The 22,445-nt window shown below is 41.0% G+C and overlaps 1 protein-coding gene across 3 annotated transcripts in view; it reads right to left on the bottom strand.

Annotated features, from left to right (window-relative positions):
* The window catches only part of trrap (transformation/transcription domain-associated protein), an 89,442-nt gene that overhangs the window by 10,855 nt on the left and 56,142 nt on the right, over nucleotides 1-22,445 (bottom strand). For all 3 annotated transcript variants that reach the window (XM_026179009.1, XM_026179011.1, XM_026179010.1), the window contains 13 exons: nucleotides 21,898-22,035; nucleotides 21,689-21,801; nucleotides 21,083-21,218; nucleotides 18,719-18,910; nucleotides 16,084-16,279; nucleotides 15,260-15,378; nucleotides 14,984-15,130; nucleotides 14,210-14,310; nucleotides 11,542-11,743; nucleotides 10,170-10,331; nucleotides 5,113-5,203; nucleotides 4,644-4,849; nucleotides 3,741-4,002 (listed from right to left, as the gene is read on the bottom strand). In XM_026179009.1, coding sequence (XP_026034794.1) covers nucleotides 3,741-4,002; nucleotides 4,644-4,849; nucleotides 5,113-5,203; nucleotides 10,170-10,331; nucleotides 11,542-11,743; nucleotides 14,210-14,310; nucleotides 14,984-15,130; nucleotides 15,260-15,378; nucleotides 16,084-16,279; nucleotides 18,719-18,910; nucleotides 21,083-21,218; nucleotides 21,689-21,801; nucleotides 21,898-22,035 — 2,065 coding nt within the window. The remainder of the gene's footprint in view (nucleotides 1-3,740; nucleotides 4,003-4,643; nucleotides 4,850-5,112; nucleotides 5,204-10,169; nucleotides 10,332-11,541; nucleotides 11,744-14,209; nucleotides 14,311-14,983; nucleotides 15,131-15,259; nucleotides 15,379-16,083; nucleotides 16,280-18,718; nucleotides 18,911-21,082; nucleotides 21,219-21,688; nucleotides 21,802-21,897; nucleotides 22,036-22,445) is intronic.

Raw genomic sequence — 22,445 nt, 5'->3', positions numbered from 1 at the left:
ACAACGACCAAGACTGTCCAAGCCGGGGCTCGAACCGGCAACCTTCCGATTACTAGGCGAACTCCCAACTCTTGAGCCAAAATTTAACTGCTTCAATGTGGTAGTCATCTGCATTATGTTTAGGACTCAATGTGTGAACAGAGACTATCGATAAAAAATCGACGCATTACTCATTTTGACTAAGATCCAAATCGGAAATATTTAGTATCATTTGCAGGCCGTCATTAAAAGGCAAACAAGATACAAGTTGTACAAACTGTGATTACGCCAATTTTAAGAGTGGACATATTCCCTCCTTTTGTATTTAAATCCTGCTCCTCAGATGTGTGCCGACAATGTAAGTAGAGTCTGTTGCTGAGAAATAACGTTTGCTCTGTATCGGGTGCAATACTGAAAGTGAGTGGATAAGGGAATTATTTTCAGTCCCCCTGAACTTATATTTGACCCCTGCTTGGTGGGGAATAGGATGCTGAGAAAAAGAGTGCAGTGTGGAAAGTAGCCAGGCTGTTCTCTGACCTGTGTGTAGAAGTCAGTGCTGCTATTCTGCCTTACCTGGCTGTGCCAGATGGTCTACACTGCTGAAGCCAGGTTATAGATTGTGGAGCTGGAGGTGGGCCACCTTTCTATACAGAACCATCATTTCTTCATGTACTGTCCTGGCCCTGGCTTGTGCCTGGTTGACTTTTCTGTAGCGAGTAAATTCTGCTTTCTTATGGCAGACTGGTGAGCTAAAGTTTTAAAGGTTTCAGAGGTCACCAACATGCAGTATGTTTACACTTAAGACTTCTCACTAAAGACTATATAAAGTTACACAGGTGCTAAGCCAAACTGTTCAATTTAATCATAACACTTAGATTTAACTCTTTAAGTCTAACCAAGAGGCAAAAAAATTCAAAATCCAGGAAATGTGTGTGTTTTTGTTTTAAATATATTAAAAAACAAAACAAAAAACCTTTTCTAACAAAGGTCTCTGGAAAAGATCCACTGCTAAAACAGTAACTCATGCAAATAGCATTCTTCGTAATTGGATTTGAATGCCTCCCTGCTGCCAAATGTTATATGTGCACACATAAACCCATATTTTCCGGCCCACAAACCCTGTGAAAGCGAGTGAGCCACTAACGTGGTGCAGGGAATGGGAGCTTGGCTGCTCTGCAGTTCCGTAAACCCTGTTTGTTCCACTCTGGAGGGCTTGTGTGGTTTCGGTCTCTGTCGGCCCTGCTCCCGCGTAGCCGTGGGGACAGCTGTCTAGTGACGGTCGGCAGGCACCCTGCGAGGCAGAAGCCCTGGTGACGCCTAGCTGCGTGAGCACAGCTGGCGCCGTAACATCTGGTAAGATTCATCATCAAAGTGCTCATTCTGAGTCTGAGCTCTGTCTTGTTTGTGTTGTTCATTCAATCAGTCTGTACACAGCTCCCGAGCTTTTACCCGCCAAAGCCACCACACCTGTCTTCATGGTTTCTCACCGACTTCACATTAGTTTTCTCCTCTCTCTTCTTCCATCATGCGTATTAATCTCGGTCATTTTCTATGTTCATCAGGTCTGGTTAGCCTGCATTACTACTTCTTATTCTGTTTTAGTAAGAAGACATTTTCCCCCAGCTGCTTTTCATGCACTCGCTCTCCTTGTCCTCGGTCTCAGGGCCAAACACATTAGCCGCACTGGCCAGGCTCAGTACTAGTTAAACGGGAATAGCAGATGAGACTAAAGAGCAGGCAGGAGGAGTTGTTTGGAAATGCAACAAATAAAAGGAGGCGCGAGTTTACTGTGGATGCAATTCAGAAAGAAAGCAGAAGAAAACACAAAGGTTTATGTGAACACTGAAACCTGGAGGGGTCTTGCAGATGGTCCATGTTTGAACTGTGGTTCAACTCCCTTATGTAACACGGGAAAACAGACACGTGGCTTCCAAAAAAACAGGAGAATGATTGTTTTGAGGTAATGTCTCAGAGGGGGTCTTGGCTAAAATAAAACAGCACCTGCCTCGCTGCATTCCACAGCTTTCACATGAATCTGAACACGCAGGCCAAAAACTGACCACAGGTTTCATTTACTGCCTTATAAGCATACACAGTGCATGACAGGAATTCGTCTTTTTAAATGTGTTAATCCATAACTGGGAAAAGATCAGAGACTTCCTCTTGTTGCAGAGTCTCATTCAAGCCATTAGTGTCCATGTCTAAGCACTTCAGAGAAAACATCAGGAAAGTAGAAAGAAATTTTCCAAGGCTCCAGTATATAAAAAAAAAAAATAGGGAATTATAAGAAATAAACTACATGCTGTCTAGAATTCAGCTGTTAATGGGCCATCTCAATTATGGCATTCTATTTGACATTAATGTGCCTGTAACTGGAGGTCTGCCATCAAGTAAAACAAAATACAGACAAAAAAAACAAAAGATAAAAACAAAAAAAAAAGATGCAACTGGACAAATTCAGTAAATTCTTTTCATTGCTGCTGTATCAGAGGACTTTAGTGAATCCACACTGACAGTAGTTATTTATGTTAGTAATTCACAACCAAATCTATTCCTCTGTAAGTTTTCTATAACAAGAACAAAAATGCCAACCACTATATATCAGGAAAAATGTTTCATCATTATGCTACAGCAGCAGAAGAGAAAGCAGACTTTTTAATTCACCTACTTGTGCCAATACTGTATGAGCTAGATTTAGTTTTGGCACAGCAGACACCTGGTAAACAATGCTCAACAACAACACAGCCAGTACAAGTTTCAACAACAAAGCACCTGACTACTTATGAAACATTTACATTTCAGTAAAATGCCTCGTTTAACCAACACAATTTTATGGAAAGAAATTTTACTCAACTTTTTGTGGTCTGTAAAACCTGAACTGAAAACCGGCTTCACCCTCATATAAAACCCTCGAAAGAAATAAAGTTGTTCATTACAGGGTATTTCAATAAGTTGATAGAGGGTTTTACAGAGTTTTGAAAACCCCCAATGAAACCAGAGAGAACTTGAAATGTTTTGCAGCTTCCAAAAGAGCAGGAGGAAAACAAGTCTTCTGCTTTACGTCATCAAACTTTGACGAGTTGTTGATATCATCACCGCAATGCTGCATAAGCTTAGAATAGAAATGCTGCTGCCTTGTGTATAATCAAACCCAACGTGGGCGTGTGTACATGCAGTGTAATAAAGGCACAGACAGACACACATGCAAACACCTCTCTGACCAGTCACCAGCCCCAATCCCTCCCTAAAATCCAATCATCTAGTTGGAAACTTTAATTACATTGTAGAGAGCCAGTGCTCCAGCTGCTCCGAGCGACAGCGGCAGCCTGCTCTAGCACAGATATGAGCTGCACGAGTGTCTGTGTAGATATAATGTGACCGGTTCAATATACTGTTACAAAAGCCAGCCATACACCTGACTTATCATTTAAATGAGTATAGACGTACAGTCGCACAAGTGCTGCTTTTGTTTGCTGAAGGGCGGCTGGTGTCTGGTGAGGGGCTTCAGTGAGGAGAGCTAGGAGGTGTTGTTGGTTTCACTACGTGGCCACTTGTCACACCTTGTCATACTCTCACAAAACAGCCCCCCCCCACACACACACACACATTTTACATCTTTTCATATTCACTCAATGGCTCTGACGAAGCTTGAAAACTGAAACTGAATGTAAACATGGAGAAACAACCTCAAACAAAAACTTCTTCAGTGTTTTGCCTTTTTGTATAGCTCTATTTGACAGTATTTATAAAAGCCAACCAACCTGTTGTGAACTGTCCCTTCATCTTTTGGAAAACAGGATCCTGGGCTGTGGCTTGGGCCCGGCGGGCCAGTGACTCAGAGGCAGCGCTGGAGAACATGTTGGAAACATTGGAAACGTTCTCCAAGCCGACTCCAAAGGTGCTAACGAGCTTCTTGACAAAGTTGAGTGTGTGGGGTGTGATCTTGGCATCAGACACTGCACCACTCTTTTCAAAGGCCACTGAGTAACATTTTGCCAGGCCCTGCTGAAGCTGCCTTAAAACCTGTAGAGAGAAGAAGGAAGAAAAGAGAATAAAGAAATGCTGTAATGATATGGGAATTATTAGAGACATCCTGTCCTTCTTACAGACTTAGACATAAGTCATTTCCTTAGGAAAAAAAAGATGCAGCAATGTGACCAAATTGAGGGAAAGAAGGAAGGCAATGACTATGTTTCCCCTGCTTGCCCAGTGGAATGATGCATAGAGCCTGCAGCTGCTGCCCAGTGCCCCTGATCATCACAGGTAATCACACAGATGCACACTCATAGCATCAAACTTCCAACCCTAAATCCCTCGCCCCATCCTACACGCTCACAGCACCCATCCATCACTTGTCTTCTCCCCTCTTACTGCATCACCGTCTGCCAGACTTCCCCTACAGAACAGAATAGCTGCTGTGTGTGGAAGCTGCTTAGCAAGGCTAAAACTATTTAAAAGTGCATCAAGTTCAGTTTGGACAGACGCACCTCATTATGTGATGCATACATGCTTAGCTTTAGAGTTTCACATGACCCTTATATACAGAAGATGTTCAAACTGTCATACATGAAAATTCTCAATGGCAGCTGTAATATTTTCTCGCCTTCTGATCTTCTGCTGCAGCAAAATCTGTTCTGCACCTTTTATTACTATTTTTCCCTCACCTCTTCATGCCAGTTCTCTCTGAACCACACCATCTGGTCTACGATGCCCTCCAGGGAGGAAAGCAGTGTGGGGTGTAGCTCCCGCTGCATGTGCATTATACGGCTGCAGCGCCACATCGGGGCAGTGGCCCTGATTGGCCCTGGGTCTGAGGCCCCTGAGTGAGGCTGGGCCCCAATTGAACTGGGCTGCTGCTGTCCAGATGAATCTGGGAGAAAAGAGTGGAAAAGAGGAGAAAGCAACGGAGAAATGATGGATTAGAAGAATGCAGAAAATCAAAAAAAGTGGGGAAAACACAAGATGAGGCCAATTCAACACTGTCCTGATAAATTATTAATAGATAAGGACTTGTTAAAAAACAAAAAAACAACAACAACAACAACAAACCAGACAAACAAACAAACAAAACCCACCTTTTATTGTTCAAAGTGTGCTAAATCAGGCAACACACTACAGGCACTGTTTACTTACCGCTTTTGTAGCGTTCCCTCTGCTCGATCTTGAGAGTCAGGTAAAGGGTGCGGATGGGGAAGTAGACAGCCTGGGGGTACACTCGTCCCACCTAGCAGATAAAAGAGGGTCACAGATTACATTTCAAAGACTCCCCCTAAGGACTGCAAAGGAGAGAGAGGGGTGTGGATAGAGGTAAAGAGGGAAGCGATAGAAAGAGAGACAGTGAGAGAGGGACAGAGAGATACTGTATGCCTATATGTGTCAGGGTGAGAGAGTGAAAGAGAGAGATCATACAGATACTGCCAAAGACCTGTACTCTTACAGAGGGGGTGTTTGAAGCTTTGAGTCAGTGGAGTTAGGGGAGTTAAAAACATGTCATGGCTGAGCTACAAAACTCAATGTGACTGATGATGAAACTGCCTTCAAGACTTCCAAGAAAAGTCACTGACACCACTAGAAGAGTTAATGGTCAAAGTTGGGACATAAGAGGCTATGAGTTTTAAACGCACAGCAAATTTACCTTTAAGTTACTGGGGTGCAAATCCTTTGATAAGTAATACACCAGGTGAATTTAATGGTCGTCTTTTATGTATCTGTACTAAGCCACTAAGTCATCCATTCTACCATCAAAGTATTGTGTTTTTAAAAAACAAACAATCAGTGAACTCAAACTATTGATATGTGGAATAAATTCTTCTTGATGTTATAGTTTTCTTATATTCTTCCATTTATAATGAAACTACATGATTGGCTGTTTAAAGTAGCTTTACATTATTCATAATTCAAAATAACCCATTATAATCTTCTACTGGGCCTTGGGGCAGTCCTGCAGTTCATCTTCTGTCCCAAACAAGCTGTTTTAGTCCCCTTGCCCCTCCCCCTTTAAGACAACTTTATTTTAAGTGGCTGCCCCCTGTAAACAGAAGCTTTTAACAGCAGGTCAGTGGGACTATCGTTTGGTCATCTAACATAACTGAGATGACCATATTCTAGGTGCTGGCATCATAATTTGACACTGCCCATCTTTAATATGAACATCCACCATGTTATCAGGATACATTGGAGAGAGAATACGCATGACAGATGACAAATTATTGGGGGGGGGGGGGGACAAGTCAGTGTTTGTGAAAGCTTACGATGTACCAATGTGACTGAGCTTCAGTTAGCTTTTAAAGTTGGTCACACTGATTTTCTTAAGAAGACATTTCCCTCATTTGGTGTTTTAATAATAGTGGTAGGGAATACTGTCTAAGAAGTTTAAAAAAACAAACAAACAAAAGAAAAAAAAACACACCAAAGGTGTTAAATAGGGTGTAAGAAAGCATTCAGTGACCCCTCATACCCTATGGATGGGTGACCGTACTCCCACCAGCATAGGAATATTTCATCTTAGGATAAAGGCGATCACTCAGAACAGCTCTGTATTGATTTACTTTGACAACAAGACCCAAACCATGCCAGCAAAACACAATAACAAAGCCACCAGGTGCCCTTACTGCAGGGGTAAAGAGTTCAGCCTTTCCTTCAGCCTGTAGTTTGCAAATACAGTTCGCATTAACTTGTGACAGAAGATTCAGGTGAGTCTTCAACTAAAGAATCTTATTTTGTCACAGTTGCCCTTTCTCAGGGAGGAGGTAACACATACATTGTCCACTCACTTGCAGTTAATGCACTGAACCTTTAACTGTACACAGGAATCATCTGACATCGCACAGACGTTTTACTAACAAGCTGGCAGGTTGGACACTTGCGCGGTCACATGCACCTCAGCTGGGTGATGTCTGGAAAAGTTCAGGACTGCGGTGTGAATGTGCAAACAGCATCTGAAAGCTCAGATGGTGATATGAAAAGTGTTTGTTTCGATTCACACTGTTTAAACCCTAAAAGTCTTGAACATGCAGTAAAACCTCTGACCAAACATCCATCCACACATTTTCCCGTGGCTACAGTCTGAATTCAAGTCACATTTCACCAAATAACACCAGAATGAATGACAACCCGTGCAAATTGCAATGTAAAGGAATCTCTCTTTTGATGAGCACCGTAAACTTGACACTGATATATGACACATACTCCCTGTCACAGCACAAAGTGAGCGCTTCAAGGCAGAACATGAGTTGTGACAAACCTCACTAAATTTTTTTTACAGTATTAAAAACTGTATGCCAAAGTAAAACAAGCCTAGCCACAGTTTTGCTGAACATTTCAAATACAGCCAAATTGGAGAATTGTTTTAAAAGTGCAGTGTAGCTGCCTGCAGGGCAGAAAAGAATCGATCCAAAAATCCAACAAAACTAAGCTCAATGTGGCTAACGGTGGGCCGAGGATCAGTGGTTACAGAGAGAGGGCTACAGTAGTGAGACAGAAGACGACTAGAAGACTGAGGATAAATGGATTTTGGAACCACTACGCTTTCTTTAGCTTGACCCACATTCCTGTGACATCTAGCTGTCTTTAGAAAGATTCTCAGATTGTACAAATCATGATTACATAAAACTGAGTTCAAGTTGAAAACGGATTAGCCTGTGGCTATGTAACACACACTTGTACATCTTCCTTAGGTTACCAAAAGAACCGTTCCAGATCTCAGCTGGTCTGAAAATCTTCAAGAGACGTGGCTCCCAAAAGGAATATAACTCTACACTGGCCCGAAGGTGGGGAAGAGAGAGAGACAGGAATAACAAGGTAGTGAAAGGCTGTGGCCGCTTTGGGTGGAAGCCTAGACATCTCAGACGTCTCATAAAGTCATAAAGGCAAACAAATGATTATTTAATTAGGAAAAACTCTCCACTTCCTCAACTTAATGTGACCCTTGCTCTTAAACAAACACATACATGGGAACTACATACACTATACATATCTAGCAACATTAGTATTCCCACTAATATTTACTAATTTTATATGTTGTACAAAGAGTAAATATCCTGTTTTCACATTTTTCTTTTTCAGTGTCCCTAAAACAGAGAAAATGACTTGAAATGAAAAGTACAATATGGAGCTGACAAGTGAGATGTCAAGAGCAAGTGGAAGAGGGAGTGCTAAGTGTCAGCTAACAGCTGTATTAAAGATGAAAGAGGAAGGAAGGCAAAGGGGAAGAGGAGGAACCAGAGATCACCGCACTAATGGGAAGATAAGAAATGTCATAATTTGGCACGGCTGAGGTGAACTAAGGGGAAGAGGGAGCACGGCAGACACGGTGCAGGCAACGAGGGAGGGAGCATGTGTGGGAAGGGGTGCTGAGATTCTCTGCTAACTTCTGATTCATCTTCCCACCTGCCCCCAGGCGCTCTTCTCCTCACCTTCATCAATATTTCAACATACGTTTTTTTAAACATCCCGCCGCCACAGAGAAACTCTAAATAATTCAGTCAGGCGAGAGGGATAAAGAATGCCATGCATTAAAATGTGGTTTGTTCTTTACACAAAAGAGGCAGAGAAGAAACGGGTGTCAACCTTTTACACTTCAGTCATAATAGCATGAAAAGGCGGACCAAAAGGAAGAAGTGAGTCTCTATGGAAGGAGAATTTGTATAGTCACAGACTGACATCCATTTTATATACGTACAGAAGCGATTCGGGTTAACTGAGACATTAAAGCTAAGCTTTTTATCAGTCATGTGTCATGGTCTAATATATTTTAAAAAGATTTCCAAAAACCAAAACAGGAAAATGAGGGTTTAAATAATTGGGATTTCCATCAGTTGTTCTAGAACTGAAGAAGCCTCTTGGATGAGAATCATCTTTAAAAATAAAAAAACAAAGAACCTCCACAGACACTAAAGCAAATGAAAATAATGGAGCAAGTTTCTACAGTTGGGCCTATATTTAACTGTATAATATGTATCACAATTGATACATGGGTTTCTGAGAACTCTATTTCATCAACATGATCAATACTTGCCATAATTTCAAAATGTTATGGACAAAACCGTTTTTTGTTTGTCTAAAATTAACATTGTTGTTAACAAGAAGTTGCCAAAAACACCCAATGTATCACATGCGATAAAAATTTTGAATAAATATATAATAAAAAATATATTATACACAACATGATATAGCAAAAACATTTTTGTGGATTTTGTCATAAGGGTTAATAAACATCTCAGTTCCCCCAAAATCTGAATTTTCTGGCTATTTTTTGATGGGTTGGGTCTTACAGGGTTAACGGCTGACTTTCATAAATGCTATTTCTTAATGGGCTTAACAACCAGCCATCAGTGACATGTTTCCTTTTAATCTGCATACTAAAAAAGTAAGAAAGACTGCTAAAGTAAAGCAATCTTCATTTCTTCACACTCACATGGCGATTATGATGCTACTACACACGTGCCCAAAGGCTAGAGGGGGCCTGTCAATGTAGGCCAATTTAAATTCTAATAAAATGCTTGGATTTGGGTTTATATACATTTTGTATTATATTTTCCTTCTAACCTCTAAGTATGTTTTTTTTATTCAGCTATCCAATGTGTGACACTTTTTAACTTTATCAAAGTCACTTTAAAACCTCGCCTTTTCACTCTCGTCTTTTTATCCTCCTTCACAGTTTCCCTCACATCCTCCATACAACATTCCAGCTCTGTTGAGAGGATGGCTGTTTGTTATAGCAGACTACTCTTTGAAGATCACCCTCTTCAAATTGTGCAGAAATAATACTCCATTAAGCAAAGCAAATTAGTCCTTGGTTTAATTACTAGCTCTGTTCCTGCAGTGCGGATGCATTCAATATTAACTTCATAATCATTTCTTGAACAAATAATTTAAAAACCAATTCACCAGGGACTAGTGGAAGCCAATAAATTGTTGTAAAAGGGGACACTAAAAGAATCTGGATGCTTAATTTGGTAAATAGAAAGCAAGAGAGAGACTACTTTGGCGTGAATGCAGTTAATTTATCTTGATTAGAAAGACGTGCATAAGGACTGACGCTTACACACTAAGCCAGATGTGCTGCCCCAAATGCATACAGAGAGCCAAGCAATACTAAGATTGATGGTGCAGCAAACATCCAGACCCACTGAGAGCTGACCACAAAGATTTTTGACTGAAGCACAAATAGAGTTTTGCAAAAGCCTCACCTGACTTATTAGGTTAAGCAAAGGCTTTCCTTCTGATCCAACCAGGCAGGTCAGAAGCTGTGGTATCCATGCCAACCACTGGATGGGTGGGACTCCAATACAGTACTTGTCAACAGCATCGGCCAGAGTGTTCTTGTCGTCAAAGCTGAGGAGCCACAAGACCTACGGGTGGAAAAAAAAAAGGTGTTAGAAGGTGGGATGAAAGTCAAAGATAGTTGGGGAGAAAGGACAGAGGCAGAGAGAGAAGAAATAACAAATGTGAAAAAGGTCACATAAAGGTCAATAATAACAGTCACAATTATTTACCTACTGCAAAACACCAAATCGCAAGGTGCAACATTGCTACCACTAACCAGGCGATTGCTGTGCAGAGCAATATACAAGTGCATCTTGGCAATCCTCAGTATGATCAAAGCTGAGCCATGTGGTGGTGATCTCTCCTCCCCTGGTAAGCTTGTGTGTGTGCATTATGATGAAGACATTATCCCCCCACCCCCCTTCCTGTTTCTGAGTACACAGATTGTGCATAATTACTGATAATGACTGGTCATCTCGCTTCATCCATCAGGAGTAAGGGCTGCCAACCCACTTTGGCAGTACAATACTTATGGGTGGGGTCATCAGAAAAAAACAAAACAAAACAAAACCCCCCATTTAATATGAAGGTGAAGCTGGCATTAAATTATTTAAACAGAAATCAATAGTAACAGCCGATCTACACACACACCAAGGTGGCTCTGTGCTGTGGCAACTTTTCGAGAGGCTACACTGAATGAGTTAGTGTCCATTTAAGAAGGTAGGATGGTTGTTAGCAAGAGGTTCCATCTCTTTACCTCCTAGGCACTGCCTGCAGAGTTGCTGTATGGGGGAAATCGGTCAGACTGTTAGAGAAAGGTCAATTCATGTAGAGGGTCATGAGATTGGAGTGTCAGGGGATGCCATTAGTCTGTTGACCCCAAGTGCCAGAGGATGGCCTTCACTCCACCATCGATCTACTGTGGGAACCCATCCCTGCTGCCTACCCTGCTGCTAGAGTGTAATCGATCAAATTACTACTCTACTTTTAACCATGGCTAAGCCTGAGAGGTGGAAAAAAGAATGGCTTTCTTCTCATTGGCAGCAATAATGTATGGGGTAGATGAGGTCAGGAAACTAGAGAATGAAAAGTGACTCCCTGTTGTAAAAAAACAAAACATGGCTTTAGGCAGGAAGGTTGCTGGTTTCATTATCAAGCAAACAAAACATTGACAACTGAAATCAAGAGATAAACAAGCAACCACAGAAATGTTGCCATTATCAGCATTTTGCAAGGAGTTTTACCAACCAAGATGATCATACAAATCCCTCCCCAGCATCCCACTTCTCTTATCACCTTTGCGAGGTACTTGCGGGACTTGCTCTCATTTTGGTGACGGCAAGCATGGAGGTAACAGGTGATGGCAGAGACTCCCAAGTGGAGCTGACGATCTTTAACGAAAATGTTCTCTAGGTAGTCGCCCCACATGGCCCAGGCTTTCACCAGAACGTCATGCATCTGTACTGCTGCTGAAAAAGCCTTATTTGCCTCCTCTGACCTAGAACAAGAAAGAAGGGAAAGGAAAAGTGTTAGAGGGTGAAGGGTATATTACCGTTAATGAGTGTCAAGGGCAAGTGAGAAAAGGGAGGTAGCTGGGGGAAAGGAAATAAAATTGAGTGAAAGGTGAATCAGAAGGGAAAAAAGAAAAGGAAATAGGTAGAGATGCTGAAGAGAGCAGCATGTAAGGGGAGAAACGGTGGGAGGCGATCGAACAAGAGAAAAGGAAAAAGGAGTGTGCGAGAAATGTTGATCACATCTTGAAATATTAACTAAACATCAATAAACCACAGATTTTCAGCAGCTGTAATCTTCAGCGTTTTTCTCCTCACGGTACTGTAGAATAAAAATTCATCCCAGTATGAATTAACAGTTTTGTTTTACTATGTGGCTGCAGTATCCACAAGCACACAATCGTAATATTCATCCACACTCCGCTTTCATATAAACCAGACACTGAACCAAGGTTTTACGCTCCCACATCACTGCTACATTTAAGTTCTTTTTGCTGTCACTGAAGTTGTGAAGCTAACAATTAGTTTGATTTATTTAATTTGGTATTATTTGGTGTTTACTCTGAATTCAAAATCATTAAGCATTCAAATTTGGTTTATATTGAATTGAATTTCCCGGTGGCTCCTTAAGCAAAATAGGGCGCTAAGAGAGGTTTAAATGCAGACGCCAGCCAAATGGACAGAACCATCTGCTGTATTCACATGAGAAAGAATTGGTCTCTTCATTTAAAAAAAAAAAAAAAAGATAGTTTGGTGGAGTTGTTTGTCATTTGACTTGGTCAGTTTATTGGATATGGTTTTGTTAATTGTTATTTTTCAGTATAGTTCTGTTAAGGTGACCTCTTTTGCTTATGGGGCCACTTATTTCTTAAAATAGCTTATTTTCTTGATGACGGACTCTTGATATCATCTTTGGGGCTTTTTTTGTGTGGGTATAATAAAATCCACATTTTATCTGTGTCTGCACTTATATTAACTATTTGGTCTCATGGTATTATGTAATATATCTTAAACCTAACTGTACAGATATAACTTCATATCTATCCATCCATCACTCCATCTTAATAAATTCTTGACAACTTCTATTGTGGTATTGCGGTCTAGCAATCACACACTTAAGATTCAATACACAAACTATTAAATAGCAGGCTATGAAACAGACAAGTAGACTCTGGCAACCGACCCGAGTTTTGACTGCAACATTTATGCTGACAGGGAAATATATTCTGAATCATCAGCTATTTTCACCATGCCAAGAAGCTTCTAACCGTTGGCACGCAGTCTGAATAATTTTTACACACCTTTCAGTCTCTGATTAATAAATAAGATGCAAGCGGCACCCCGAGACGCACTACCCTGCAGTCAAAACAAGGAGACAGGCCTATCAATGAAAAAGTCTTACTGAGCTGAAGTTGGTGAATGGACCTCCATTTCAGGAGTGCTTCCAAAACAGCTCTGCCACTTACTTGCAGTGAAATGTCTCCCAAGCCAATCAATTAAAATGTGTTATTATAAAAGGCATTTGGCATGTGATTAAAAAAACGGGAGCTTGATTGCTATGGGAGTCAGAGCCGAAGACCCTCCAGTAATACTTAATGGGGTTTCCTCAGTCGCTTTGTGAGTGTTAAAGTACATTAACGCTTTCTGCTAGCCGGCTCAACAGGAGCACAGTCACCCAACAGACTGTCAAATATTTGACACCCGTTTAATTGACTGATCCCAAAATCCTTAGCACATGTGGTTGCACATGCACACGCACACACATAAGAATCTCTGAACCCCTCACCCCCACTCAGCTGTTAATTCTCCCCTGGTGCAGGGGAAACTTAATGATTGCAATAAACCCTGCTGAGGTGGAGGCAAGTTTTGCTGATCCCAGAGATTCCTGTAAATTGCCTAGAGTTAATTATTGAGCTGCATATACATTTAATAAGCCTTCCTCAATTTGTCTTTCACCCCTCAGGACGCCATGTCATGACAAAATGACAGGCAAAAAAAAAAAAAAGAAAGAAAGAAAGAAAAAAAAAAGCTGGTGCTGAAGAGGAAGGAATGTTAAGGAGTCTGGCTGTGGGTGTGCAAGGCCCAGCTATACATGGAGAGAGCAGTTGTACACTCCACAGGCAAACCCTGCAGCGAGAAACAAATTACTGACACCTGATGGCAAAGATCTCATCTAAGCCATGTCACATGGGTTACCTGCTAACAGAGCTTTAGAGGTGGATTACTCTGAGGCAAGAATTGCCAAGTAAACATAACTGCTATGTACTGGCAGGATGAAACACCCACACAGTGTCAAGGGACCACTGACACAGTTTCAAGGCAATGTGATGATGAATAAAGGGACGGCAGCGCCAGAAATATAAACTTGGATGTTGACAAAAAAAAAAAAAAAGCAAAAAAAAAAAGCACAATGCATGAAAGGCCATCAAAGACTAAACATCTGGTTAACGTACTTGTTGATTTGAGCCAAGAACATCCCCTTTAGAGCGTAGAACTCGGCCGTCATCTCCTTGGTGAAGTACTTCAGGTTGGTTGACTCTATCACTTCTAAACCCTGACAGACAGACGCCAGAACAACAAAAGTTTAACTTAAAACAAAACTGCAGCAGGTAAATTTTCATCTACGTTAGGCAGAAGATTTCTCAAGAAGTGCCGCAACGTTGTGTTTTAGACAGAGCCATAATCACAGGTGAAGAACAAACAAACTGCTCACTGTTCATTAAGAAGTAAGAGTAGAGGTGTTAAGGGAACTAAACTTCCATTACGGTGAGCCTCTGATTAGGTGTCCCCTATGTACTGCTGTGACAAACGATGTGTAGCAGGAGAAATAGACAGAGAGAACCACAGATGAGATAGAAGGGAGAGAGGGAGAGAAGAGTGTCTACTGGCACTTTTAATGACTTGTGGTGTGTTGAACTACTTCTATTAATCAGAGCACTCCATGGGCTTAAGAGCAAGCTCCTGAGTTACACACTCTCTTATAAGTCTCACTGCTATAACTTGTCACCTAGAGCCACCCCAAACACTTATTGCTCTTTCTATAGCTCCCACTCAAAGTACCTCTAACTATGCCTCGAGCTACTGCTGGCAGATATCAGCCCAAATACTTAAATTACTAACGCGTCAAATGCTTCCATGAAAGGTGAAAATGATATATGCAGAAGGTAGCAGTCGCTTCAATTTGATATAGAAGCAGAAAGCAGAACACATGGAGCTTTGTATCTCACCTGCATGCACTCATTCTTGCCCATGACACCTGCCAACTGCAGATAACACTTGACCTGCTGCCTGATCTTCTGGAAACAGTCAACAATGGGCACTGTGGGGATGGTATGGATACGACTCAGAATGTCCAGAGCCACATTCACCAAACCCTGGGGGAAAAAAGTGCGATAGGTTACAATTATTTTTCTTTAAAAGATGGATGCTAAACGTGACATTGATCTTTACAGATTGCATTTATTCATTTTAATAGAAGTCAGTTTGTCGGCTTGAACCAGTACCTGTTTGCGAGCTATCTTGCCGTACTGAATGATAGCAGAAGCTGAGGCATGAACTCCCAACATGGCGTTGTTGTTGTTGGGATCGTGTTGTGTGTTTGTCTCATATGCTGTCACAATGGCTGTGGACAGACAAAAAGACAAAGAAGCATTTTTTTCCCCTGCACAATTGATAAAGTTGATAAAGAAACCTAAAAGAGGGGCGCTTAGGGCAGTCTGAAGGGTGGGGAACTTCAAGCACTCTAAAGGCTCTGCTGTCATAACGCAGGGGAGGGCACTGGGGACACTAAACGTATTGAACAGTAAATGAACCATGGCGATGAATTTCATCAAGAAAATTCCATTTCACTTTAAGTTTGAAGGCTGTCATGTATAAATGAAGTGGATTTTATTGGCATGGTGCTGCAGAACCACCGCTATCATTATTTCAGTGCCTCTCAGTAAGAGTTGAAGCTCAAGTTGCTTGAGACATCACATTTTGCAGTGGCTGCCTTTCTGAATGGTTTCAAAGTCACTGCGGGAGAGAGCTGAGCACTGAGCAAGGTAAACATGTGTGTCTGAGTGTGTGTGTGTTGTGTCCTGCAGTGAAAGAGAGAGTGCTTTAGTGGGCTGACATTTGGCAAGGTACTGAGACCCTGAGGGGGTTCTGCACGTCATGGCCTTTTAAAGAAGAGCCCTTCATGGAAGTAGTGGACACCAAAGCAGCAATGTGAAAGTTTGTCTGCATGAGTGTGGCATCCTGTAACACGTGTACAATGGCTAAATTTATGTTTCAGTATATCATGGTCTTGCATTTAGATGCAGTTGTGTTAGAGCACGTGTCATACCTTGGTAGTGATGTTGGCGCCACATGAATATGCTGCTCCAGTGCGACAGGTCGTCCGAAACAATAGGCAGTCGGTTCCTCCATGTTTTCACCACAGTCTTCATGTCGTGGAGGCTGGTGTTGCGGCCGAGGTTAGCCGTCTGAAGCCCTGCATTAATTTGGGCCGCTTCTTGCAGCTCAATGATCTGCTGTGCAGCCTGGAGAGAAATGATAACTAAACCTTTTTTGTATTTACGATTCAATATTCATGATAAACTTAAACATGCCTGCCTGATTATTTGACTATTCCTGCTGAAAGTTTTATAACTAAGAAGCTTTCAATAAGAATTTCTTTTACTATCTTATGATAAAATAAATGCTGACTGCATGAGAAGGTAAAGTTAAAAGTAGTTGAAAAGCAATTCTTATTTATTTAGCAAGGACAATGACATCAGGGTAAGTAACCCTCGCCATATTCTGATACCATAGGGAGGTAGGGTTACCGCAGAGGGTTCAAATAGAATGAGAAGAGGTTTGAGTGAGGGAGGACTGATGGAGCTGTACATTACCACTTTAAATTGAACATGTAGAATTTTATTTGAGCATTTGAAGTAGCAGAAATATATCAAATGGTTGTCTTGCTTACAATAACTTTTTCTTTGATGTCGAGTCAAAATTTTGTGTTGCCAGGTCTGCTCCTACAGTCAGCGTTAGAGATTTGGTCCAGAACGTACACCAGCTGATCTTAATCTTGTTAATATTTTGTCTACACACCTAAACAAATGTAAACATCCATCCAGACTTCCTTGCTTAGTTTGCTCTGCGAGATATACACATTGTCCATCTGTCATAAATAACCATCTTGTCAAGAGAATGTTTCGGGGGAGTTTTTCTCGTCTTTTCCTATTTTTTTTAAATTTCACTTATTAGCTGTTATAAATGTGATGCTGATGGATCATTAAGTCGGTAATATCAACCCACCGATAAATTGACATTTAGAATTTCGTTAACAGAAAGACACGAGTAGAAGCCATAGCTCGAACAAGAAGGGTGATGGCAAGAAAGATGGCGTGACTGCTGTGTTAACGGAAAGGAGACGCTAATGTAAAAGCATGGAGATTAAAAAGGATGATTTAAAATGCAGCAGGATGAAGGACTGTTAGTCTATTGAGAGATAAGGTAAAAAAAACAAACAAAACAACATCACTTAATCTAACCACATCCAAGTCATTTTCTTGAAACTCATAGTCAAGTACGAGGTCTACAGGTTTGGGGAAAAAAAAAACAGCAATGCCTGCTCAAAACAGTGACACTCTTTATGTAGCAAATATCATCACATTATGAACTTTTACACTATTTATTTGTACATAATGCTTTCAGGCCAATATGCCTCAATTGTTATTGGTCAAAGAAACCTTGTGATACTGCAGATTGTTAAAATGTCACAGGAACAAGAACAAAACACATTGAGTACAATGCAGCAGTAGTTTTTTTTCATGGCAACAAAATTATTTTGCAGGCAAAATCATTATGCCTTCCTACATTATTCAATAGCTAATCTGCTTGGATGTGGCCAGAAAAAAAAGGGGAAAAAAAAAAAAAAAAAAAAAGACACGGAGATGGGGAAAATGTGAAAATGATAAGCGAGGGCTTCTATCTCATTCTGTGAAAAGAGGCCTCATTGATTGGCCCAAAGCAGCATTGTGAACATATAATCAATCATTCTATTATAACTACTCATCAATCAATATTAATGCCAGCCCTCGTAATCAATAGTGTGGATGATAATCCATTGATCGTCAGCCACTGCTGAGAGCTGGGATTTGATGATAACTTGATTCAAATAGTAGTTGAACCTCACTGTATTTGCAGAGTCTGGGCTTCTTGGTCTGTAAGGCTCATGGAGTCGTGAATTTGAGATATAGAGTTTGGAATCGAGATTTACAACAGGCCGCTTGGCTGGGCAGAGGAATAAATAGCTTGTTTTCCCTCGGCTAGGCTAAATAATTGGACTCCACATATCCGAGCACATGCACGAGCATGAACACAAATGCACACACACACTAACGAGGAACATAGTTGCACAATTCAAATACCCATTTTGAAAAGATAAATGTAGTAAATCAGAGCAAGCTGAAGACTTAACCCCCCATTCCGGAATGAAATCTCCCAAAACAAAATAAATTAGGCCGTACAATATTTTTCACAATTATCTGTTAATATCAGCTGATGGCCCATTTCTAACCTTCATTCAGACTATCCCATTCATCATGTAAATGTAATTCTGCTGCAGGTATTTAATCAAATAGTATCTGATGGCAGGGAAGTAATTACAGCCGTTCTAAACTAACTCTTTATTCTTCACTCTTTCTCCCTGTGTTCCTCCATTCTGTTCACTCTCCACCTTTTTCAATTTTCAGTCCCTCAGTCTGCCGCCTTTTTTTCCCACTCTCCTTTTTCATCTTTGCCTTGTCTATTGTAATCTCTTGTGGTGGAATCAGAGAGGCTTAAAGGGTTTTTGATTTTTTTTTTTTAATCATCTGTCTCAATTTTACAAGAATGGAGTGAGAAGGTGGGGAGGGGGCTTATCAGCATTTCTCAACAGCACAATGTCTTAGGGTCTAAATCCAAACTCTTTATGTGTTGGGTATACTGACCTGAAGCAATGGCGTGTGCACATGGGAAACAATGTGAGGCAATCTCCTCCACTCACGAATGGCCAGGCTGGAGGCCATCTCCACCAGCCGTTCTATGAAGTTGAGCTGCTGCTCCTCTGGGTTGCAGATTGCCAGGTAGCCACGGTGCATGTTCACCTTCCAAGCCATCTCCTTAGGGCAGCTTAGCTCCACCTGGAAATTCATACAGTAAGAAAATGAAATATTTAAACAAAAATTAATGGTAGCAACTTAGTAGAACAATCACAATTTTGATTCAAATTAGCATACTTTTGCTCAATAACAGTTAAAAGATGAGATCAGTCTCGTACAGCAATGGACTTTTACTATCATATACCTGCCACGATAATTTACAAGAACAGTGCGGTTGTTGAAAATCTATACGTTTCCTTTGTTCATCAGCATAAATGTGTGTTTTGAATCCATCTTATCGTCATTCTATAATCTACTATCTCTGGAAAATGACAATGAGAAACATCTTTCTCTTGCATTTTTTTATGTTGAAAATAAATCTACTTTTCTTTCCAAAAAAAATAAATAAAAAAAAAATAGAGGGAGAAACACAGGATAAAAAAAATCTTGTGAAAAGTGAGTATCAATTTCATTTTAATGTCATTTTCTTACAACGGGTAAAACACAGGCTATGTGAATAACAAGTGCACAACGTTATGCTTCAAATATAAATATACATATGCAATATAAATAGCTTGAAAGAATTAAGAATTTCACACATGAACTTTTGACAATTTTGTGCGTTAGGTTGGGAGGTTTAGCAAACATCTACATTCTCACATGTACTGCTTTTAGGTAAATCCCAGAGGAGTTTCATATTGAATTGCCTGTTTGTTTTTCTGTGTGTATTTGTCGCCATAATGTCAAGTAGAACAGCGCACACTCTTCACAGTGCTGTAGCAGTTTTAATTACATGAAAACATCTGAGGGGAAAGGGCCTGTGACATTTTCCTTGTGCAATTTAGTACTTAGACAAATATACAACAATATTGGTTGCGATTTATTTTGTGAATGGGTTCGGCGGAACTTTTGTACTAATGACTAATAAATTTGACACGCCTGACACAGAGGCGAAGAAGCAGAAAGGGCCTTGCTATTGATTAATAAGCTCACCGCATTAGCATCAAACAAATAACACCCGCAGGGAGGCTCCTACGTCACACCTGTGGTCTGCTGTTGTGCGTTTATAAGTGAGCAAGAGACACAGAATGACAGAAGGCCAAAAGGATAAAGAGTGAAAAGAGCAAGAGAGTGAGGAGGTATAGGTGTGTGCATTTGCGAAAGCTCTTCCGATGCTGGAGAAAATTACAGTGATCGGTCAAAGCGCACTTATCGGGGGTGACGCTTGATGAATATCCTGGAGACAGGGCCGCCCTTATCAAGAGCCAGCTTTAATTGAAAGCAGGGACATTTGGACTTCGCCTCTGAGCTGGTGAGGAGTGGGCATGCAGGAAACTGAAAGCCTTGCTCCTCTCCTCCACCATAAAACAAATCACCCTGCAGCAGATGCTGGGGTAATTATTCACACACACACAGCTGTCGTAAATATTAGCTGTTGCAGCCAGAGCTATGGAGCGAGGGATGAAGAGATGGGGGTGAAAGTAAAAGTAGGGTGGGCAGTAATTGTAGAAAGAAGACCAAGTAAAGAAGAGAGGTTGGGGAGGCATGAGACAAAAGAAAGAGGAATGAGTAAACAGAGGAGGCAAAAGAATGAAACAAGAAGGAGGGGATATAGTGAAGCTGGTGTTGGCATCCAGACAATTTAATTAGATGTCACCTTCGGACAGAGCTGCTCAATGGATTGGTTCCAAGTCTCCTTGAAAGAGCAAAGTAGGAGTATTTGTTATATGTCAAGTACTATCACACGCCCGCCACCCATCTATACTTTGTTTTAGGAAAACATGAGGCCAATAAATTCATGGACTAAACAGCTTAACTGCATTTCCACAGCTTTATGGCCGCCACTCTTATTCTTCCAGGGTGTGTGAGGTTACAGAGAGGTCAGACAGCACCAATATCAAGTTTCTCTACCTCACACTAACATGAGGCCTGGGTTTAATATCCAGGACTGCACTAGTAACAGGAGTAAAAGAAAAAAAGAAAAAAAAGAAAAGTTTAGTGGAGTCTGTCTGGTTCATTGGGTTCATGCCTACAGGCTCCACTGTGTCTGTGACTTTGTTAGTGACAACTTGCAGTTACTGTTTCTATTTCCTGTGAAACTGTTATTGGTACCTTTTGAGGACAGTGAGAGAAGAAATCTACGTGAATGTGTGTAGAAAGAATTACACACACATATATATAAATACTTATATATTGGAACTGTGCACCCCTCACCTGCACCAGAGCCTCCTTCATAGCAGCCCAGTTGGAAACCCTCCAAGCACACTCGAGCACCAGATAAGGGTTTGAATGGCCTTTAGACTGGCCGTATTCAGTCAGCGGTTCCCACTGGTTCAGTTCCTTAGAACAGCTAAAGACAAAGGAGATGAGAAGTTTAGCAAAGATTACATTTTCTATACTTGACGATAACATTTCTTCAGGTTTTTTTATTTGCTCAATCTACATTGCTATGCCATTTTTAAGGCCATGTTTTTAGCATCAACAGGCTGCTTTGCAACTCACATCCTCGACAGCTCCGCTTTTTCTTCCTGTCTCTCACTTAATCAACATGTCTGCTTTGTTTTCTACAAGTCTTTTTAAAAGTCACAATGTATCATTTAAAACCCTAAACATACTTTCCAAGCGTTACACATTTCTGTGTCCTTTTCATTTTAGGAATGATCTTCATTGTAAAATGCAGCAAACACCAAGTAAATTCACAGCACATTTTTTAAAAAGCACACATAAAAACACAAGAGACAGCTGGATTTGCAGGGAAGCATGAGGGTCATTTCTTGTCATGACTCTATCTTGTATGGACTTAAGAAACATAAATCTTACCGTATCCAGTGGTCCTCCCACAGCTGGTACTCTGGGAATACTGCCGGGGAAACATTGCTCCTCTCGTGCTCTTTTCTAGCCTTCTCCATTGCCTTCTCGTAGCTTTCCTGAGCCTGAATATATATGTTTTGGGTTAACAAAATAGACATTACAGCATAACAGCACCACAAATTACTACCTCAGTGAGTCTACTTTAAGCTTCCTCTCACCTGTTCAAAGAAGCCATGCTGCTCATAGGCAATGGCTGTTGCCGTCTCAGGAAACTTGCACCTCTTTTGCCACAGGCCTGCCCACATGTCCTCCTCTTGGAGTAGAGAGTAGAGCTCTGCCAGAGAGTCCAAAATCTCCTATACGGAAGAAGAACACAATGTGGATAGAAGCAGAACAAATTGGATCATCTGCAGTGATCAAACTGTAAATTTAATGAGAGCAGATTTGCTAATGAGTCTAGTTCAGACAGGATAAGAGGGAGATTTTCCAGCTTCAAAGATGAGGCTGCAGTGACGTGACAAATATATGTTTAAACCCTCCACTGTGGAAAAGAACCACTAATGAAAGGAACAGCAGCAATAAGCATGAAAGAGCCAAGTTCATTTTATTTTGTTTAACGCCTGACTCATATCAGTCCACCGACTATGAGAGAGATATCTGCATATCTGTGACCCTACATAATTATAGACCATAATGCAAAAAAGATGCTTGGGTTAGAAATATACTTTATAGCACAATTTATCCAGCAGAGCAGATATCTTGAGCA

This window comes from Astatotilapia calliptera, chromosome 8, assembly GCF_900246225.1.
Source record: "Astatotilapia calliptera chromosome 8, fAstCal1.2, whole genome shotgun sequence".
NCBI classification, from domain to species: domain Eukaryota; kingdom Metazoa; phylum Chordata; class Actinopteri; order Cichliformes; family Cichlidae; genus Astatotilapia; species Astatotilapia calliptera.
The sequence above is the reverse complement of the archived record's forward strand: the minus strand, read 5'-3'. Positions and strand labels throughout refer to the sequence as shown.